At 40.5% G+C, this 21,036-nt stretch overlaps 1 protein-coding gene across 21 annotated transcripts in view; it reads left to right on the top strand.

Annotated features, from left to right (window-relative positions):
• The window catches only part of CFAP20DC (CFAP20 domain containing), a 170,456-nt gene that overhangs the window by 79,659 nt on the left and 69,761 nt on the right, over positions 1–21,036 (top strand). For 16 of the 21 annotated variants that reach the window (XR_012159748.1, XR_012159747.1, XR_012159749.1 and 13 more), the window contains 2 exons: positions 7,336–7,667; positions 18,782–19,189. Coding sequence is in view for 17 of the 21 variants with exons in the window: in XM_073350929.1 (XP_073207030.1) it covers positions 7,336–7,667; positions 18,782–19,189 (740 nt within the window). In the remaining 4 variants the exon portion in view is untranslated. Of the gene's footprint in view, positions 1–7,335; positions 7,668–8,485; positions 8,978–15,364; positions 15,425–18,781; positions 19,190–21,036 lie in introns of those variants that run through there. The other 5 variants (XM_073350938.1, XM_073350934.1, XM_073350937.1 and 2 more) reach the window with 3 other exon arrangements.

The following is a 21,036-nucleotide window of genomic DNA, read 5'->3' as shown; positions in this document are numbered from 1 at the left end:
CTGGAGAGCACCATTTGGCTTTTCCAAAAAAGGTAAACTTCTTAATTCTTAGCAAACAAAGGCAGTCTAGTGAAAGCAATGTGTTAGAAAAGTAAGGTTAAATGACCCTCTAGATACACAAGATCTTTTAAAATAGTCCTTTACGCTTCTGCATTGCCTTTTGAAATTGGGATTTTAAACACTTTTTACATACATTCAGGTACGTATTATTACAGCCACTGCACTGAATAAATGACATACAGGGAAGCTGCCAAATAATGTGTCAGGGTGAATGGATTTAAACCATGAAACCTTGATTTAAGCAGGAAACCCTGATTTAAATAATCAGTTTTAATATTGCTTTGCCTTTCTATTTTTTAATTATTTTCCTAAAGAAAAGCTGATTCTTGTTGGTTGATAACTATTAAAACATGTTGATTTGCAGCTAAATGTAGCCTTTACACTAAATGTTGTGCTTCTTTTTGCTAACCAGGAGGACAGACTGTAGCCCAGATTTTTAAAGCTAATGAGGCATTGCTGCTCTCACCATGGAACATCTAACTGTTTTAGGAGCCTAAATATCATTTTAAAAAGAGATTTAGGATCTTAAATTCCATTGGCAGTCAATGGGATTTAGGCTCTTAAGTGCCTAAATCACTTCTGAAAATGAGATTTAGGCTCCTCAATGAGATAGGTATTGCAACACTAAGCATAGCAACACCTAATACCTTTTGAAATTTGCGCCTATATCTATATACGTTTATTTAAGCGACTGTATAGCTTAACTTACATTGGTTCTGATTCTTAATATTTACATTTTTATTTGTCAGAAATGGCGAATGATGCATTTTGTTATTTACTAGACTATTCATTTTTTACTTGTAATCTGAGTCAAGACCTGCTTGGATGGAAATTAAATGCACAAAAAGCATTTAAAGATTTTTTTGTATTCTTTAAATCAAACTAAACTTAATGTGCTGTATAAAATTATCAAAAGTTTCTTTTTCTTTTTTTTCATATGGCTGATGTAGTTGTTGCTTGACATTTACAATTTTACATTGAGATGGTTAAGAAACATAATTACATCTACGTATTTCTGTGATGCCTCCTCCGTATTTGTGAATTGGGCACTGAGTTATTATATGTTCCATGGTCTGTTATGGGTGACCTGAGTCGCACACTGGAGAGTCTTTAATTTTCCATCTCTATAGCAAGTATCCGCATCTGCCATGGTTTGTGTGGATATGGTTTAGGGTTGCCCATGATCTTTGTGAGAGATCGAAATCAGAGATCTTCTGCATTGGGTCTTTCACAAGGTGTTTATTTGTGACTTCTTGTGAACTGTGTTCAGCTTTCAAAGCTTCATCAGGGTTGAAGTTACATTGTTGAAGGTTAAATGCGTATGTCCAAAAGGGTTTACGCGACTTCAAGCAGTGGTGAGGGACATTGTTAAGGTCCTGGTGGATGGGAAGATGTTCATTTTCCAAGATCCTCTGGAATTCCCATAGGTTGCAGCATTGCAATGAATGGATGGGAAAGCAATATGTGACAGCACTGGAAGACCAAGGTGTTGGGGTCAATTTGAGGGTTCCAGGATGTACCGCATTGCAATGGTTAGTTGGACATCATCAGGTCAAGTATGGCTACTTCTGCTCCATACTGGTGTTCAGTACTCAGCTACAGAGTACACAAGGGCCATCGCTGATGTCTGTAACACTAATGCTCCCCAGCTTGTGCTTGCCAGTTTCTGGATCAGGTTGACCTTGTCGTCTTCTTGGCAGCTACCTTCTTCAGATGGTTGTGGAAGGTTAGCTTCACTCCCAGATAGGTCAGAGTGGGGTCATGTCGCACAGTGTTGCCACAGAAGGTCACTTTCAGGGCACTTAGTCTTCCTGTTTTTCAGATGGAATGCAGTGACTGTTGTTTTGTGAGGATTTGGCTGGAGCCTCCATTTCTGGAAATATTCCTCCCTGGTGTTTAGGTCCTTGTTCAGGGTGAACTCGATGTCACTGAAGGTGGCTGCTTCCATTGCCAGGGCAACATCATCCGCATATGCAAATTTGCATAGCTTCATTGGAGGCATGTCACTCGTGTAAACATTGAAAAGCATTGGCATGAGATGTGAGCCTTCACACGGCCCATGCTGTTAAGTTAGAAATCGTGACTAATGCCATCAACCTGGTGATCGAACATTACTCAAAAGTCTCCCAGTCTTCAGAGCAACAACTCAAGCCACCATAATGGCCCTCTTCAGGGCCACGTAACATGCCAGATAGGTTCTGCAACAAGGATCTTCCAACTTAATTTCCTGGACGAAGTGCGAGTATCTTGCAAACGCGTTGAAGGCACATAACATCTACGTCCTTACACTCCAAGAAACCCACGTCTCCACTGATCAGCAGGCTGGCTGCTACCTTACCCATCCATTATCAAAACCTATTTGGCATTTAAACTGTGATTTGTTAAACAAAGGAAATATTATCTGTAGATAGGAATTGAACGGACTGTTTCTGATCAACATGTTCTTCAAGATTTTAGAAGTTGTAGATCTTATCCTCTCACACCTAGATTTTTATTCGTAGATTGAACTGAACTAGTTAAATAAACTGACCAGAAGAAAATATTCTCTCTGCATTTGCAGAAGAGGCCGCTGCTGTCACAAGCTGGTTTGAGGTACTTAGCCAGTGACTTCCACCAGTTCAGTGGGTTTGAGTTTCTTTTAAAACTTGCCAGCAAACACGTACTGTTTAATATTTTTTTAAATTAATTTAAATTATTGTAATATATTATAATTTAGGCCTTAACATATGTGTTAGTAATTCCAAATTAAATTTAAATAGGTTTATTTTTTAAAATATAAACCTGTATTTAATTTAAATGTAAAAAACCTGATATTATAAAAAAATCATAGATTTTTTTTTTTGTCCGTCCTGGAATGTGTCTGACAGAGCCAGGTATGGGACCCTGGAGTGTGGCCTGTTGGCCAGTTCCCCTTCTCTAAACACTGGACAATAGTACTTATTGAAAGTTGCCTTTTTATATTTAGATCCTCCATTTATTCAAGATGGGCTTGACTCCACAGCCCCACTGCTCATGCTGTCTTCACCATCTTTTCTGCCAGTAGCTTTACAAGTTCTGCCTTTATAACGACCTATACCGCAGCTGGAAAACTGTGATTAATTTATCTGAAAGTTTTAATTAGCTCTGCAGCCATTTAAGAAATTAAAATCTCTTACACTGGGCTCCTTCCAGTGTTCTTGATGTAGACATGTTTTAATCCTTAAGGAGTGAACACACAACAGCGTTGCCCCATGTCAATAAAACTTGATCGTTTCAGATACAATTTCACAAAGTATTCCTGGTGAAAACTGAGTTTTACCTTTTGAAAATTTCAGATTGCTGGATAGAGCAAAATGGCTGTGAGATTTTCCTTCAAACCTCTATGCTGTATGGATGACAGCTACTCTTTCTTCTCCATGAGCACAAGGTTTATAAATACATATACTCAGGATAATGTTGTCTCCAGCAGAATGTTTTATTTTCTCCTCACATAAACAGTTCAGCTTGGTCAGTGCACCTGTGGCTAAGGATGTAAATCTTGTCCAAAACATGTAAATTATATGAAATCTCACTTCATTTATTTTACTGCATAATATAATTTTTTTTGCAAGAATGAGAGCTTGAATCATTTCCACAGCTTGAATCATTACAATCACTTTTACCGTACACACCCTGTTAGGCAGGTAAGTACTGGAGACAGTCTTTTTGGTTGTATCATTTTGAACCATTCATTGAGTTGAAAACTTTAATGCCACAGGCCAGGAGTCCTTGTACTTTTACCACCTGGGTTCATAAAATCAGGCATGCTTTTTTGTGATGATCCCAAACCTTTAGGTCACATCCCATAATCCATTGTGGCTGCAAAGGATGACGGGATTGAGATCCTGGCAAAGAACAAAGTGGCTAGTTTTCTTAGAGGGTGCTGGATGCTGCTGGACAGTAGATTGTGCTGGGAGCAATGTGGGTAGTAGGTGCCGGGGCCTGGGTAGAGGGGGTGGATTCTTCAGGAGAGTGGGCGCTGCTAGAGTGTTGGGGGAAGGTAGTGGAGCTTCAGTTCATCCCCGCTGGTCACGCTGCATTCTGCTTCAGGGAAACGCCGCCGGAAGATGGTAAGGAACACATGAGCTGTGGAGTCAAGGCTCCTTGCTCCTCATCATTTTTAAAGAGAACTTCCATGGAGCAGAATAGGGATGGGCAGGAGGTGAGGGAGAACAAGAAGCTGAACCAAGGTAGATATGGGAAGTTGTAGCCGCAGCAGCAGCAGAAGAAAGCAGGATGTCTTATTTCCTTTCCTTGTTCTGTCTCCGGGATTCCTAGCAGCCACCTGGCGGTGATTTTGCTGCAGTCCCCTGCTCATGCAACCCATGTCAGATTCCCAACTTCCAATTTGAGAAAAGCAGTCATAGTCACTGGGCCTAGCATGTCTGATTGGGAGCTGATGCCACTGATCCAGGAACCCATCTGCAAATCATTCTGGATATGAATTTTGACAAGTTAGCTCAAGTAGGTAGGATCCTAGCCCAGAGGTCTCCTCCCCAGGGCACAGGGACCAAGAACTGGAATTTGGGATTCCAAGATTAGTGCTAACTGCAAGAAATGGATCTCAAAAAGTTATTTTTATTATTTTAAGTGATGGCCAAATAAAAGTGTTTCTTGGTATCTCCTCTAAATTATCAAGTTTAATTCAAAACTCACATAAAATCACAAGCCATTAAGAAATGATGAAGAACTGTGATTGATTGAGGGGGACCCCGGACACATCCCTAGGCACTAACCCCCCTCCACAAAGAGAGAACTTATCCTCCATTCAGAAAGTTAGGTTAGCAGTTGCTATTAATGGTAATGGTAATAGCAACTCTTCACTCCCCAGAAGGGGGTTAGAGTGTGTTTTCATCAGCAGGGAATGCTTGTGCTGGCGTGCAGAGGCGAGCAAGTCCTCATTCATAATAGCCTTAGAGAGCGTTTCCTTAAAGTATTTAGTTAGGGCAAGATCTTTCTTGATTCCAAAAAATCACAAAATCAAATCTGGTGTTGGGAGGGCAAAAAAAAGTTTCTAAATATCTTTAGCTCTAGAGCATCTTGACAGCAACCTCTTGTGAAAGGTCATGTAATTTCAGTATTCTTTTGAGGCCTTTTTTAGAAAGAATGATTACATTAAACAATATAGTTTTTAAATATATACTAAAATGTAGTGACTATATCTAGAAACTGAGAAATGATTTGTTAGTGCAAGATAATTAGTACTGTAGAAGAGTAGAAAGAAAGTTAGTGTTTGCCCTGATGGCTTCAACATATAGCTTTGGGTAATGTCTAACATTAATTTCCACTTGTGTGACACAGAAAAATGTATGCCGTGTTGTTGTAGCTCTGTTGGTCCTGGGATATTAGAGACAAGGTGGGTGAGATAATGTCTTTTATTGGTCCAATAAATGATATTACCTCACCCACCTTATCTCTCTAGAGAAAAATGTGTTATCAGATAATCTTGAACTAATTTTAGGTTAGCACAGAATGAAGAACTTTTTTTCTTTTTTTCAAAGACTAATACCAGGTGATCTCATAGACCATGGGACACAGCAGAAAAGTATCATACTTTGTACAAGAGATGAAAGGGCCCCCAGAGCGTTGGGAATTCTCACTTATTTGACATGGCTCCTGAAAGAACAGTCGAGATTTTTTTAATCAAATGAGAGAGATTATTTGGGTAGTCACCTCACACAGATGCTACCGTATCTTAGATCCCTGTTTTGTTTTTTGTCATTTACAGATACGCTATTTCTGCATAATTTCTAGACAGTAGACTTTTTTAGAAAATGGTGTTTTAGATTACCTTGATTTATAGGCCAGCCTTTATCAAGTTGATCTAAAGAGATTACTGAAAAATGACTTTGGCTTCTGAATCTCATAGGCTATGGTTTAAAGAGACCTTAAGACAATCTATCCTTGAACAAAGCGGTTTATTGATGTACCAGGGACAACTCATGTACAAGACAAGTAGAGAACTAGTTGGTATTAATCCCCCAACTCCTTTGGCCAGTTTACTAGTAGAAATGACCTTTTAGAGTTAGGTTCCTACTCCCACCTCACCTAGAGTCTGGTAGAGCTAGGCCCTTCTTTTGTCGATAGCCACTTTGAATAGTACTGCAAAAATCACAGCAGGTATGGAGCAAGCCAGACAGAAGATAGTTACTTCTCCAAGGTTGCTACTCATTCTAGATTTCTCATCCAATTTTCTTCAGCTGCTTTAGTCCAGAAACCAAGGGTTTCCAAATAGAGCTCCTGCAGCTGCTCCAACTGTTCCCTGAGCCTGCCTGAGCAGGTAATTTGAATGTGTTGTTAAACTATGGAGAGTGGCTTGAGTGCCATATTAATAGTCTAATCCTTGTTACTCTGTTCAGCAGTGGCAATGCATCTTGCTGCTATTGAAGGGCTACTTCAGCCTTACCATTTTAGCACTTTATATTGAGGTTTGTGTTTTTATGTTGGTAACAGTAACGCTGGTTTACGAAGCCAGGGAGTTTCACGGTAACTTATCCATGCTACACTACATTTAATGAAGAGAAGAGAGTGTTGTATATTTGAACAAGTCTCCTTTTCTCATATGCTGTTTGAGAGCCACCTAAATCAATCAGATTGACACTTTTTTTCTCTACCATCCAAACAGTAAATATATATCTTAACAAGGTGAGTGTAAAAATGGGCTTTTCGTGTTTACACGATTTTTCAGCTGAGCTGTAGTTTCATATTTAAATTAAAACCAGTCTTCTGGGCCTAAAACAAAGTATGGGATTTTAGTGGAGGTGAGAGTGGCGGGGTAAATAACTTTTTTAACTTTCTGCATAGCACGTGTGACTTTTCAGAAAATCCTGTTCACAAAAAATGTCTATTTCAAAAACACCATCAATGACCAAGTATAAGAAATATGCTGTACTGGAACTATATAGGATTCTTAACTGCTAGAGAGGTGTTAATTGTAATTTCAGATTTGTAAATTCCTTGCGTATTATTACAACTGAAACAGACTGTGGCCTGCAAATTCATTGCCTGGAGTTGTGACTGATAAAACAGTTTGTTAAATCTTTGGCACACTGCAAGATTACTAGAGAGCAGCATGACTTCTTTCATGTCTGCTATATGATCTGGTCTCCATCTTTATAAGCATAAGTCGGATAAAGGGTTTTCCATAACATTTATTTGCTGTATAACTTTGATATTTTGATGCTATAGAGAGTTTATTTAAATGCTATATGCTAAAATAAACATTTTAATAAACATGTAACCTTTTGTAAATTTCAGATGACTGGGTATTTCCTGAAAATTGCAGTGACAGTTTTCAGATGGAGTCTGATGGACAGTCAGTAGCTACCCACAATACATCCTGCAATAATTTATCCCTGCCACTGAATACTGACGTTGACAGTGAAAGCAAGCAAACAGGCGAACACCAAATAAGCCATAAAGAGATTTTCACATTTTCGTCGCGGCCTCGATCAGCTCCTCATGGGAAGTCCCCGAATATGTCGCCAGAAGGCTGCATGTCTCCTTTGGAGTTAAATGAAAACAGTGATGGGGTCTGTAGAGAAGCCCCAATGGAAGGTGACTTTTTTGGAAGTGACAGCAATGAAGAGGTGAGCTTCTCTATACATGCAATACTTGATAACACACACTTCATCCTAAAACTCTGAGGGTGAGATTCTGCCCTCAAGCTTATGGGCTATACAAGGGAGTGAAGCCCTTCCCACCTCATAACCTCTCGCATTTAGCAGCAAGTTAATCTTGCTCAGTTTGTGTCTGTGGGTGTAGGAGAGGTTGGGGAAGCTAGAGTTCTGTCCAGTTTGCAAGTTGGGCAAGGGATGAGGAGTGGAAGGATTCACCCTTCCCCATCACTCGCAACATACAGATCTGAGCCTAAGAGCTTAATCTAGCTCTTTATACATTTATACAAAGTATGCATCGGGGTCACTTTGCTCACCATTACTTCAGAATGTAGCCAAGACATCTCAGCGATTTAAAGGCACTCAGCAATACTGCACAGTATTTTAGGTAAGGAAGTGAAAAACACTGCTTACAACAAAAATTACAGGGGAAGTTTAAGTAGGCAGGATGTGATTTTAACTATGCTGAAATTTGACCAGAAGGCTGGGTCCGATGCTTGATTTCTCTCACTGGTCACCACTTCAGTTTTACATCTTATCTGAAATGTGGCAATGCCATGTATAGTTCTGGGTTTTTATTCTGTTGCAGTGTGAAAATTTTTGAGCACTTGGATTAGTGAGAGAAAAGAAAAAAATCATCAACTTCTAATATATTTATAAAAATGAAGCAGATTGTCATGTCAGTTAACAGTTGCATCAAGTTGTTATGGTAACTGCCTTTATTAACATTCCAGTCTATTTCATTTTTAATTATAGAACTGTTTCTTATCATTCTAATCTTTTTCTCACAGACTGGGAAGGAAGTACAACAGAATTATGTGATAGCAAGACAGATGAAACTTTGCAAAAATACTGTTCCATTCCTCCTGGGAAATTATTTTGCAGATGCTAACTATAACCAATGGGGGGTTGTTTGTGTATATTTTGTTTTCTTTTCACCTTAGACCTGTCAGACCTCATTATTTCAAATATGGTCCCAGAATTTCAGAGTTAAACCAATTAAAGTTGAGATAATGAATCATGAACAATGCGGGGGTCTTGTCTCTACCATATGGTGTCTGTTCTGGACCTCTTTAAAATCCACAGAGAATTTCTATGTCAATTATGCTCAAGAAAAGTCAGACTGGTTACTAACTGAAGCTAGATTAAGAAGACAGTTCTAAAACACATCATTATGGTAAACTTTTCCCTGTGTTGTAAATCTTGGTATTTGATTCCTATGTATTTTTATAACGTGTGTGTGTGTGTGTGTGTGTGTGTGTGTGTGTGTGTGTAACACAATAAAGAGAAATTTTTCTTCTTCAATTTAAACCAAATTGATTGCAAGACTCATATATTCCAGTTCAAATATCTTTTCAATGTACAGAACCAGTGTTTCTGCTTACTCTTATTTGTTATTTTGTACCACCATAGTGCTTAAAAAAAACTCTACTCTGCTGGTTCTGTGAGGTTTTACGCTCTCTCTCAGACCTTTGATGTTAATATTAATGGAGGATACATCGCACTGCTCAGGATCAGACTCGTAGTTCTTTATATAATGTAAAATAGACCTGAGGGCATATGGCTAACAAGAGTGTAATGAAGGAAAATTTCATATATTTCCCAACTATCCTTGAGCTTTCAGTTCATATGCTAAAAGGCATCATTGGCTGAGCTTGCAAAGGCCTTACACTAAATTTAATAGATAAGGCGGGTGAGGCACTTCTGTGTTTGTATGTCTGTATGTAACACATTAACTTTGAATGCCACTTCTGTAATTCAGGGAATGTTCTAGGCATCAGTGGCAGAACTCACTGATTTGGGGAAAATTGGGAAACCAAAAAGAGGGAAAATGGGGGACAGTGGAGCCATTGTCATCTGATTATCACATCCACGGATAATTGCACGGGTGCTTGAAGCTATAAATCAGTGGTTCTCAACCAGGGGTATGGGTACTCCTGGGGGTACGCAGAGGTCTTCCAGGGGGTACATCAACTTATCTAAATAGTTACTTAGTTCTACAGCAGGCTACATAAAAATCACTAGCAAAGTCCATACAAACTAAAATTTAATACAATGATTTGTTAATACTGCTCTCTATATTATATACTGAAATAAGTACAATATTTATATTCCAATTTATTTATTTTATAATTATATGGTAAAAATGAGAAAGTAAAGCAATTTTTCAGTAACACTTTTGTAATTTTATGTCTGATTTTGTAAGCAAGTAGTTTTTAAGTGAGGTGAAACTTGGGGGCACGCAAGACAAATCAGATTCCTTAGAGGGGTACAGTAGTCTGGAAAGGTTGAGAGCCACTGCTATCCTCAGACAACTGATAGATGGCGCCCATTAATGCTTTCTAACATAACAATGTCCTGCTCTTCCTGCAGTTTAACATGTTAACACCCTGAATGTCTTATCTCCCAGACAGATAATGGGGGGAGAGGCAATGGGGGTATGCACACAACCTTTGGCATGGAGGGAGAATGGGGAGGAAGGGGGAGAATGGGTTGCACACACACAGCCCCTGCCATGAGAGGGAGAACGGGGAACCCTGGCATGGGAGGAGGAGGGATTGGGGGGAGGTGCAGGGAGTCCCTGAAACAGAAAGGTTCAGGGAGCTTGTGGGGTGGGAGGGAGGGATGCAAGGTGCCACTGTGGTGTGCAATGAGGTTGTCCTAGAGACACTACAAAGCATTCAACCCCCTAGTCCTATTGACTTGTGTGAAAAGTTACACATGTGTAAGTGTTTGCATGATTGGTACTCAATACTATAGGTAAAGGCTTAATTTTTAAATAACTCTGAATACTGAACAAAATGATTAGCTCGGTAAAGTGAAGGTAGGTTTCAACATTTCATGTAATCTGCTTCATACGGCATTGCGAAACTGAAAAACACCTAAGAGAGTGTGTGCGCTCTGGGAGAAATTATATGTGATCCCAAAGCTGGCAGTGACACCATTGTGTTTGATCTTGGCTGTTCTCACGAGATAAGCAGGATGGGAGATTCTCGGTCAATACTTGGATGAGAGTTCACTAAGGGACTCTTAGGTGCTGGAGGAGGTGTGGGTGATGATTCAGCATCACTCTTGCAGCCTGTACTTAACCATTGTCTTAGCATGCTGCTGAAGGTGCCTTTTGTTCAACTAAGATAGAAAACTAAGGGCTGTGGTCATTAAAAATCCCATGTCATGTTCATAAGAAGGGAAGTTCTCTTTCCTAAGAAAGATGGCATCATTTGGTTCCTTTTAATAACCTTAATAGTAACTGTTCTCACTGCCCACAGAGACATAATAATCGTTATTTTTTACTCCCAAAGAGTGAGCATCTATCTTAAATACAGGTTTCAGAGGAACAGCCGTGTTAGTCTGTATTCGCAAAAAGAAAAGGAGTACTTGTGGCACCTTAGAGACTAACTCATGCTCAAATAAATTGGTTAGTCTCTAAGGTGCCACAAGTACTCCTTATCTTAAATACAGTTAGAGAATTCTATATGCTGTATAATATTTCTCAATATATCATGATAATCATTGTGTTTTCCAAGGTGTTTTGCAAATGATCAGTTAGCTGACAGGTGCACGTACAGTTATTCATGATCCCTTTAGCAAATGGAGGTTATCCCTTCTTGTCAGGAACAGCAGATTTTAAATATTGTATAAACTAAAACCTACTGTATGCCAGTAACTACAGAGAAGGACTTTCAGTTCATTTATTCTCATATGGATTACGTTAAATAATGTTAGTATGACAGCTAGCAAAGCACTACATGTACAATGCTAAAAGATCATTTAAAATAAACAAACCTACATTACAATAACAGTTAGAGTTTTTGCTTAATTTCACTACCAGTTTACTCATTCAGAGTTAAGGCTTTCTTCCATGTGAAAGGAAAGTCAACGAACCAGAAAATTATTTAGCGTTTATATTTTGCTTGTATTCTTGCACTAATGTATTTTATGTTACTTCTGTAGTCAGTTGTGTATTGATATTCGAGATTAGGGGTGGGCAAACTTTTTGGGCTGAGGCAGGGGGTTGGGGTGCGGGAAGGAGTGTGGGAGGGGGTGCGGTGTGCAGGAATGGGCTCAGGGCAAGAGATTGGGGCAGAGGCGGGGTACTGGGTATATGAGGGGGCTCAGGGAAGGGGGTTGGGGTACAGGAGGGGTGTGGGGTGCAGGAGGAGGCTCAGGGCAGGGGTGCAGGAGGAGTGCAGATGCGGGAGGGAGCTCAGGGCAGGGGGTTGGGGTACAGGAGGGGTGTGGGGTGCGACAGGGGGCTCAGCAGGGAGTTGGGATGCAGGAGTGGTGTGGGGTATGGCAGGGGGTTGGGGTGCAGGAGGGGTGCAAGGTGCAGGCAGGGGGCTTACGGCAGGGAGTTGGGGGGCAGGATGCAGGAGGGGTTTGGGCTCCGGCCCGGCACCGCTTACCGAAAGGTTTTAGGCTAAAGCAGCTCCAGGGTGGCAGCAACGCGCACAGGGGCCAGAGCAGGCTCCTTGCATGCCTGCCCTGGCCCCATGCGGCACCGCTCCAGGAAGCGGCCAGCAGCACATCACTGCACAGCCCCTGGGGGAAGGGTGGGCACAGGGCTCCGCACGCTGCCCTTGCCACACCTCCAGGTACCTCCCGTTCCCAGCCAATGGGAGCTGCAGGGCAGGTGCAGGTGCCTGGAGGCAAGGGCAACACACGGAGCCCTCTGCCCCCTGGGCCGCAGCGACGTGGTGCCGGCCACTCCTGAGAGCAGCACGGGGCCTGCGGCACCACGAGGGGCAGTCCCACGGGGCCAGATCCAAAGCCCTGATGGGCCGGATCCGGCCTGCAGGCCGTAGTTTGCCCGCCCCGTTCTAGGTGCTCATTTAATTTTTCAAATCATTATTTAATTTGCACAGCAAAAACAAACTATAGAAAAATGTTTTACAGTGGGCTGTAAAGTCAGGACTATCACACAAGATCCTAAAAAAGGACATGAGACTGCTGACTTATAGTACCTGTTATATTAGCACAATCTAAGACACCCTTGTAAAATCATCATGAATATTCCTTAATCCTGGGACAATATCTGTTCACCCGACTTTGCCATTATTGTAATTAATAAATAATAATAAAACTATAATTAAAAATGATATTTACTCACCCAGTTAAGTTGCATTTTTGCAAGCCTACTCTAAAAATATCTTGAACCTGATATGCTGAAGATACTTGATGTTCACTGTTTTTCTATATGTTTGAAAATCACGTATCGTGAATGTATATCTAATTTTAAAAGTCACAGAAACATATAAATACAAATAAAATATATTTTTTATCTGTGGGCCCATCACTTCTAGCCTTCTCTTTTTAGGTTAGTTGTTTTGATCATGTCACTTCTGATTGCTTTGTACTGTGCCTGGTATTTTATTCCTTGGTTTGAATATAAAATCATTAAGATAGATTTACTGAGTGCACCTATGATGTCAGCTAATACCATCACAGCAGGATAAGTAAGCCAGCGGGATTGCTTTTTCGTGAAATAATGTTTTTACCAGTCATGTTTGTTTTACAGTTGGTGACTGTGGATTGTAAACCCAGAAACACGTGAAGCCAATATTGGCAGATAGCTGGGTATTAAGAACAGACTGCTAAAATAATTTTCTGTTTGATAGTTCTTATAGATTCTGGCTCCTGACCTCTCACCTTGATTGAAACGTTTGGGATATACCAAGCAGCAGGGGGAAATTACGCTGGAATAAGATATAGCTACGGTAGAAAGAAGAATGTTCCCCCTTTCCTAAAATTACTGGCATTAATTCATTTTAGGACCATCACTTTGAAGCATCTTCCTGACAAAGAATGTTTCTGCTGAGGAACCAAGGTCAAGCCTGTAGTGCTTTGTAAAGAATGAAGCTTCTGCACTTCTGTGCAGTCCAGATGTCTCAGGCTGGGGGAAAGGTCCATTCCAGAAAGGAAATCATCAGGGCACAAATTTTCCACTTTAAGCTCTAGGGACCAGTTTACCCTGATCTCACATCAGGATAAATTTGGAATTCGTAGAGCTACCCTGGTTTTATTCCAGTGGAAGTTAAATCAGAATCTGGCCCCCAAAATTGTATGTTTATGGAAGGGAGTTATGTACTTGTGACTCAAGTAGTGAGTATCAGTGCATAAAGACTCACTAACCTATGAATAGGGCCCTTCGTTTTTGTTTTTTATCAAAAACCTCCAAAAAATAGCCAGGTTTTAAAAAATCCAGTATTTGGATATTTCTGATTTCTACCCACATTTTGTACTTGCTTGAACTCAATGGACCCTGCTCCTGCCTCAAAGACTCCCAGTTGGATGGCACAACATGCCTGCACACGCCGGTTGATGGCATCTGCACCTGTGCAGAGATGCGAGATGCGAGACTGGCAGGTTGTCTGCCAAGAATGCCCGACTGCTGCAGCGACAGGCTGCACCCTCTGAGCACTGGCCCCCTCAGCACAGCCCCAGGGTACAGACCTTGTTGGTCTCCCTCCCAGCCTCCTTTCCCCCCACACACTCTTACCATGAGTATCTGGCACCCCTATTACCACCAGGCATCCTCTCTTCCCCTACATGCCCCCCCATGACTACTGGGCACCCTCTCCCACCTGCTGCAACCATGAGTACCGAGCACCCCCATCTCCCACCAGGCATCCCTTGCCTCCCACCTGCTCCCCCCCATGGTAGACCTAGTAAGTAGCTGGGCCTAGGGACATGTCACTACCCAGAGAGGTTTCAAGGGCACAGAACCCCTTCCACTTCAGCCACCAGACAAAGCCCCTGTCCAGCCCCCAAGCTGCGAACAGGTCATTCCAATCTCCCTGCGGCTGCAAAGGATCACATGGTGGCAGTGTCCCACCTGGCCCAGCTGATGGAGAGAGAATATTTTCTAAATTCAGCTACATCCAAGACCGCAGGAGTCTGAGCCTTGGAAAAGACACTTTGAAAAAGCTGCTTTGAGCCTGTGGAATTCGCCCGGAAGCCCCTGGTATCAAACATAACTGTGCAAGTCACCAACAGTAAACTGGTGTTATTTGTGTAATGGGGATTCGAGATAATGGTTTCATAAACAATGCATTCTTCCTTTATTCTAATTGGGGGGTTTTCTGTCCCCCCTCTCCAGTATTAACCCTGATAATATGTGCAATTAATTTTTCATTGATTTGTCACCCATTTTTTAAATTTTTGAAATAAACACTGATAAATTCCCAGGAAATTAATAAAATAATACCAGAAAGGAAGGGCTTTACTTACGAGGCATGTGAGACCCAGGCCAAATGGCTTTGCTTGGAGCTAAGTTTCCAGGAGAAGTGATCTTTGAATCCCCTTATGCTTATGGGCTGGAGGCCACGTGACACTCAGGAGTGCCTATCCATGCATAATAAGAACTTTAGAGAACCTACCATGTATGGAACTTCCCTTCTCTGCCATCCGGAGGGAAATATTTGGTTTTCCAAATTAGTTTTCAAGCTGAAAAATGCAATCATTTATAAATACCGTTAGTGGGTAGCTAATTAGTCATTGAAACAGTTAAGTGCTGTTATTAAACTGCCAGTCCCAAATGATCAGAAAACAGCAAAACAGCTTCTTATCTTGCTGCAGCTTACCACCAGTGACTTATTCTATGTTTGTACAAGCGGCCATACTTTCAAACTGACAACTAAATTCTAATGTATCTCTCTCTTCTGTCATAGACACTGTCCAATTAGACTCAGCTGTCAGCATCCGCCCATTCCATCGAACCTAGAGCAAAAGTAAGAACTCTTGCTGGTTTACAACACAGCATAACAACTGCAGTATCATACAGTGTTTTGGATAGAGCCGATGAGCTCATCTGTGAAGCCTTCAATTGAATCAGGAAATTTTCTGCACTTACATAATTAAAAGAGCCAGCATAATACAATTAAATAAGACAGCGTACTCTCGCAATTTTACTCTGACTTTTTGACATTAAGACTCTGGGTACAGAAGGCCTGTGTCCCATCTGCTCCAAGTAGGTGGCCCTCAAGAGTCGTTAGAATGATCTTCTTAAAATTACAACCCAGCAAGAGCAATCAATTTTAAGTATCCAGAAATTATTGTCCAACTGCCCATCTGCATGTTCTTTCAAGGAACAGCAATAGACATGCTAGCTCCTCAGGGAAATCATTTGCATCTTCAGTATACATATGCTCTGCTGGAGTTAATCAAACAAACTTTATTGATAGTCCTGGCACAATCTGATGATTGAATATTTAACAAACAAAATGATTATAAAACCCAAGTTCAATAGATAGGTGGGAGGGATTTAAATTTAAGTTAAATAAGTATCATCCATTTGTCTCCAATATGTGACAATAATGTGACATTTTCTTTAATAATCTGTCAAATTACAGTACTGTAATGTGACTTAATAGTGCAGGTTTATAGCATAGGTTTTAAAATAACTGTGGTGTGGCAAATAAAAGTCTGGAAAAAAAAGAGAAATGTGTCTTTGTGCTTCAGTGAAATCCCAAACTAGGGAAATAAAGCAATATTTACAACCTTCCAAAATGCATATTACTTTAGCAGTAACAAAAACAAAATGAAGAAAAGCAGCATATTAAGTGTTTATAAATTTCAAAGGCATTTCATATAACTGTAAATCTCGTATTGTGCACATAAAACCTACAAGAAAAAGAAATACTGTAGAAATGGCTACATGTGTGAAGTTTCAGATGTCTTCTATAAAAATAGTGCATATTTATGTCTTTTCCAGTTATTTACAAGCTAGTAGGGGTCAGTGATGCTAAACTAAGATATTGTTATAATCAGAGTTTATTCTCGTTTACCCTTCCTTATACATCCTGTACCTTAATACAAAGAGAGAGATTTTTCAAGGTGTTAAATGGCTTATGCCATGGAATACATTAATAAAATATTATGAAGTGTTGTGCATACATCCATAGCTCATTGATTCATGCAGGTGTTTCACAAATCAAATTTAGAAGGTTTAGCCTGAATACATTACATTCAGCCTACTTCTCTCATAGTGTGGTGGATTCTGTCCTTCTTAACGTCCTGTTTGCTTCCCTGCACGTAGCTCCTATAAGCCTTAATTCAGAAAAAAAGCTTATGCACGTGCTTAACTTTAAGGTTGTGCTTATGTCCCTCTAAAGTCAATGTGTGTAAAGCATGTGCTTGAGTGCTTTGCGGAATTGGGGCTGTAATCTGATTTTAAATTGAATTCTACCCTTAAATAATATACATTATTATAAATTTGGCTTTCACACATCTTTCAGGATGAATTGGGAAGACTGGTGATTATGGAAACTATATAGAACAGTAATGTTTGCTTTCATTTGACTGTTTCAGGGTTTACGTACTTTCTCGTAGCGCTGAGCTGATTTAACACATCCTCATCGTAACCTTCACTTTCTTATATTGATTCCAAAAAGATGCCGGATGATAAGACAGGAAAATAGGAGCTGTCTGACCAGAGATTGGGGAAACGCATTCTAATTGCATTTTTAAATTTATAGTCTGAGGAGATAAAAGAAAACCTTGCAGCCAAAAGGCCTCCAAATTTATTTCCTGCTTCTGTTATTTACTTTTACACTTCAGTGTTTTATATTTGCAGCTAACCTACTAATCTGCTTATAAAGTGTCATGTACATTTACAGCACTATATAAAAGGGTTTAATAAATAATATGGGTCCCCTTTTTTCTGGATTTTTATCCTTTAGAATTCTGTTTTTAAGGGAAAATAAAAACTTTGTGACTTGAGCACCCTTGATAAAAATATTAATGAACAGTTGATTGTTTTGGTCTCCATATGGATGTGGTTGCTGAAAAGTTACTTAGCTCATTTTATAGGGAAAGCCCTGTGTGTGATTGCGGGGGACGGGAGGAGAGACTATTCTGCCGTAACACTTTTTTCTTTTATATTAAGAACAAAATCATACGATAACCACAAAAAACCTATCATTGAGAAAGACCTATATGTAATCATTATCCTCAACCCACAAAATGTTCACTGCTCGTGTCTTATGTAAACCTACTCAAAGAAAACATAAAACAAAATAAAGCAATAGGAGAGAAGTGTATTCTTCATGAAACTATATAATACAGTGCTACTATATTTGTTGTAAAGATTATTATATAATGAAGGGTTTTCTTTTAGATATGAATTTCCCCTTTTAGGGTCTAGTCCTGGTCCCAGTGAAGTGAATGACAAAACTCCCTTTGATTTCAATATCAGCAGGATTGGACCCTAGAAGGTGAAATATGCATATTTAAGGATGCAACGTTCATGTTGTAGCCATCCTTCCAACAAATACAGTAGTACTGTGTTGTGCCTGTGGGAGACAGGAAGTGTGGAACCTGATTGGATAAGGATGGGAGGCCTCCATTTTCCCCTTCCCTGTATCAATAAGGACCATGGGATGACCATCCCTAGTTTACCCAATCTTTCCTCCTCCAATATCACTTGATTTTTCTGCTTGCTGTTTATTTTTTAGTTGAAATTTTAAGGGAACATCAGAAGTGCAATTCTTGGATGTTTTGTATAGACCTTGTTTGGAAGAGGAATAATGGATTCATAAAGTATTCTTAAAATGTTATATGCTAAATGATTTTTTTTTAGTAACTTTCAAAAAAGGGCAAGGTGATCTCTGCAGACAGATATGTTGAGGATTTCTATCCAATATGTTAAAGTTTCCCCTACCACTACAATAATCAAGCGGATATCAACATTGTTGACTTTTCCACCTTACATCAATGTTATTGGTTAGCACAAGTGTGTAAGCCACATTATACTAAAAAGTATATTTATGACATACAGACTTTTGGAATTTCCAGCATTCTGAATTAGAACAGGAATTTAGGCCTATACGTTTAAAGCATGCTGTCATTTTGGGGTGCCCAACTTGAGATACATAAACCTGATTTTTGTAAAGGTCCTGAGCACCCAACGCTCCATTCTCCTTCACTGGGAGCAGGAGATGCTCAAAACCATTGAAAAATCTCAAATTAAGCCATCATAATTAGAGAGCAATTTTGAAATCTTAGGACTAAATATTTGCAAACAGATCTTAAACAAGTGGAGGGTAGTTTCCTCTCAAAATCACTGTTGTTTTCTTTCCCAAATTTAGGATGACCCCAGTGAATTCATCCAAGGTGCTTCAAACCTCAAAACCAGCCACAGTACATCAGGGTCATCTGATTCGACAGTTTTTAAAGGGATTCCATTAAAGATGATGTCAGGGAGTCCTGAGTACTGGAAGTATAAAGGATATAGCAAACATAGCTGCCTGAAAACACTATCCTCAGCCCCACAAGATTCGGTTGTGAAAAAAGTAGAGCCTGATAACATTCCAAGAAGCTTGATGCCTACCCCCTGTCTTTCTCCAACTGGAAGTAAACCTGAATTCTCTAAGGAAAGCCCAAGCACCTTTGAAAAAACAAAGGATACATCAGTGAGTGAATTAAGAGCATCAATAAGTAAAAAGTCCCTCAAAGAAATCTTACGAGAGAATTCAAGTCTGAAAGCTGAGACTCCTGTAAGTGATTTTGCTTTGGAATTAAATGATTTACATTGTTTGAACAGAAAGGCTGTAACTGAGTCCAAACCTATACTAATGTATATCTAATATATTGGGTTTTAGTAAGGGTTTTGACACAGTCCCACATGACATTCTCACCAGCAAATGAGGAAAATGGGGTCTAGATGAAATTACTATAAGGTTTGTGCACAACGGATTGATAGGTCGTACTCAAAGAGTAGTTATCAATGGTTCATTGTCAAACTGGGAGGATGTATTTTGTGAGGTCTAGCGGGGATCAGTCCTTGGTCCGGTATTATTCAATATTTTCATTAGTGACTTGGGTAATAGAATGAGAGAGTATGCATGTAAGGTTTGCAGATGACACCAAGCTGGGAGGGGTTGCAAACACTTTGGAGGACAGCATTAGAATTCAAATTGATGTGGACACGGGCAAAATGAGGTCAGACACATACATGGAAATAAGTGGCAGGCTGCAACTTTTATTAAACTTTAACAAAGTAGAGGGGTGCTACCAGCCCAACTCCCATATTCTCCTATACCAGGCATTTAATTGATTCCAGTGCAGGGGTTACACATATGGCTCCTTGCCAAATAACCCATAACTGCCGCCAGGTTACGGGGCTTCTTACCATATAACCCATAACGCATGGTAGGTCTCTGCTCTCTGAGTCCTAGCACCCTTCTCCACATGAGGGGGGACAAATTGTGCAGCAGGGCGGGGACCTTGGCCCATGAAGGCCACAAGGTCTTGCCCTATCCCATGAGCCCAAGGCCCAACACCAAAATCCCACGTCTTTTAACTCTGGGAACCATTCATTTTATTCTCTTAATCGCACTGGAAATTGGCCACAAGTTGCAATGAATAAACAACTTTACCCTGGTACCTTAGTTAGGTAATAAGTGCATCCCTGCTTAACCCATTGTGGCTTGAAGGTGCTGCAAGGAACTCCCTGGTCTTTTGCCAATTGGCCCATGATTGGCTAGACCCGCAGCATCTGTCAGGCCAGGTTCCCATTCCTAGTGCAGGTGGGTAGGGCAGGCTGCTGGAATGGAGTCAAAAGAGCCTCCACAGGGCCCTTAATGCTGGGCTAAATCCTGGCAGCTGGGGAATGCTAGTCAGTCAGCATCCCTCTCTCCCAGCTGGCCAATGAGTGCCAAAGACTCCTAGGGAGAGGAGCTACATAATGTCCCTTAGCAAGTGTCTCTCTCCCTTGCTACTGGGACTGTTCCCCTTTCATCACTGGCCCCATCAAGTTCCCCCACCCATTCTTGCAGGTGGGTGGCTTTTGGAGAATTGATCTGACTTAAAACAAGATGAAATTCAATAAAGGTAAGTACTTCCCTTAGGAAGGAAAAATCAAATGCACAACTGCAAAATGGGGAATAACTGGCTAGGTGTTAGAACTGCTGAAAAGGATCTGGGGGTTATAGTGAATCGCATATTGAAAATGAGTTAACAGTAAGGTGCAGTTGTGAGCAAGGCTATTTTCATTCTGGGGGTGTATGAACAGGAGTGTTGTACATAAGACCTGAGAGGTAATTGTCCCACTCTACTTGGCACTGGGGCCTCAGAGGGAGTATTGTGTCCAGTTCTGAGCACAATATTTTAGGAAAGCTGTGGATAAACTGAAGACAGTCCAGAGGAGAGCAACAAAGATGACAAAAGGTTTAGAAAACCTGACCTATGAGGAAAGGTTAAAAAAACCTGGGAATATTTAGTCTTGAGAAAAGAAGATGGGGGTGGGGGTCTGATAACAGTCTTCAAAGGTGTTACTGGCTGTTATAAAGAGGATGGTGGTCAATTGTTACCATGTCCACTGAAGGCAGGACAAGAAGTAATG

Source organism: Lepidochelys kempii, chromosome 7 (assembly GCF_965140265.1).
Source record: "Lepidochelys kempii isolate rLepKem1 chromosome 7, rLepKem1.hap2, whole genome shotgun sequence".
NCBI classification, from domain to species: Eukaryota; Metazoa; Chordata; order Testudines; family Cheloniidae; genus Lepidochelys; species Lepidochelys kempii.
Note: the sequence above shows the minus strand (reverse complement) of the source record. Positions and strands in the feature narration are given on the sequence as shown.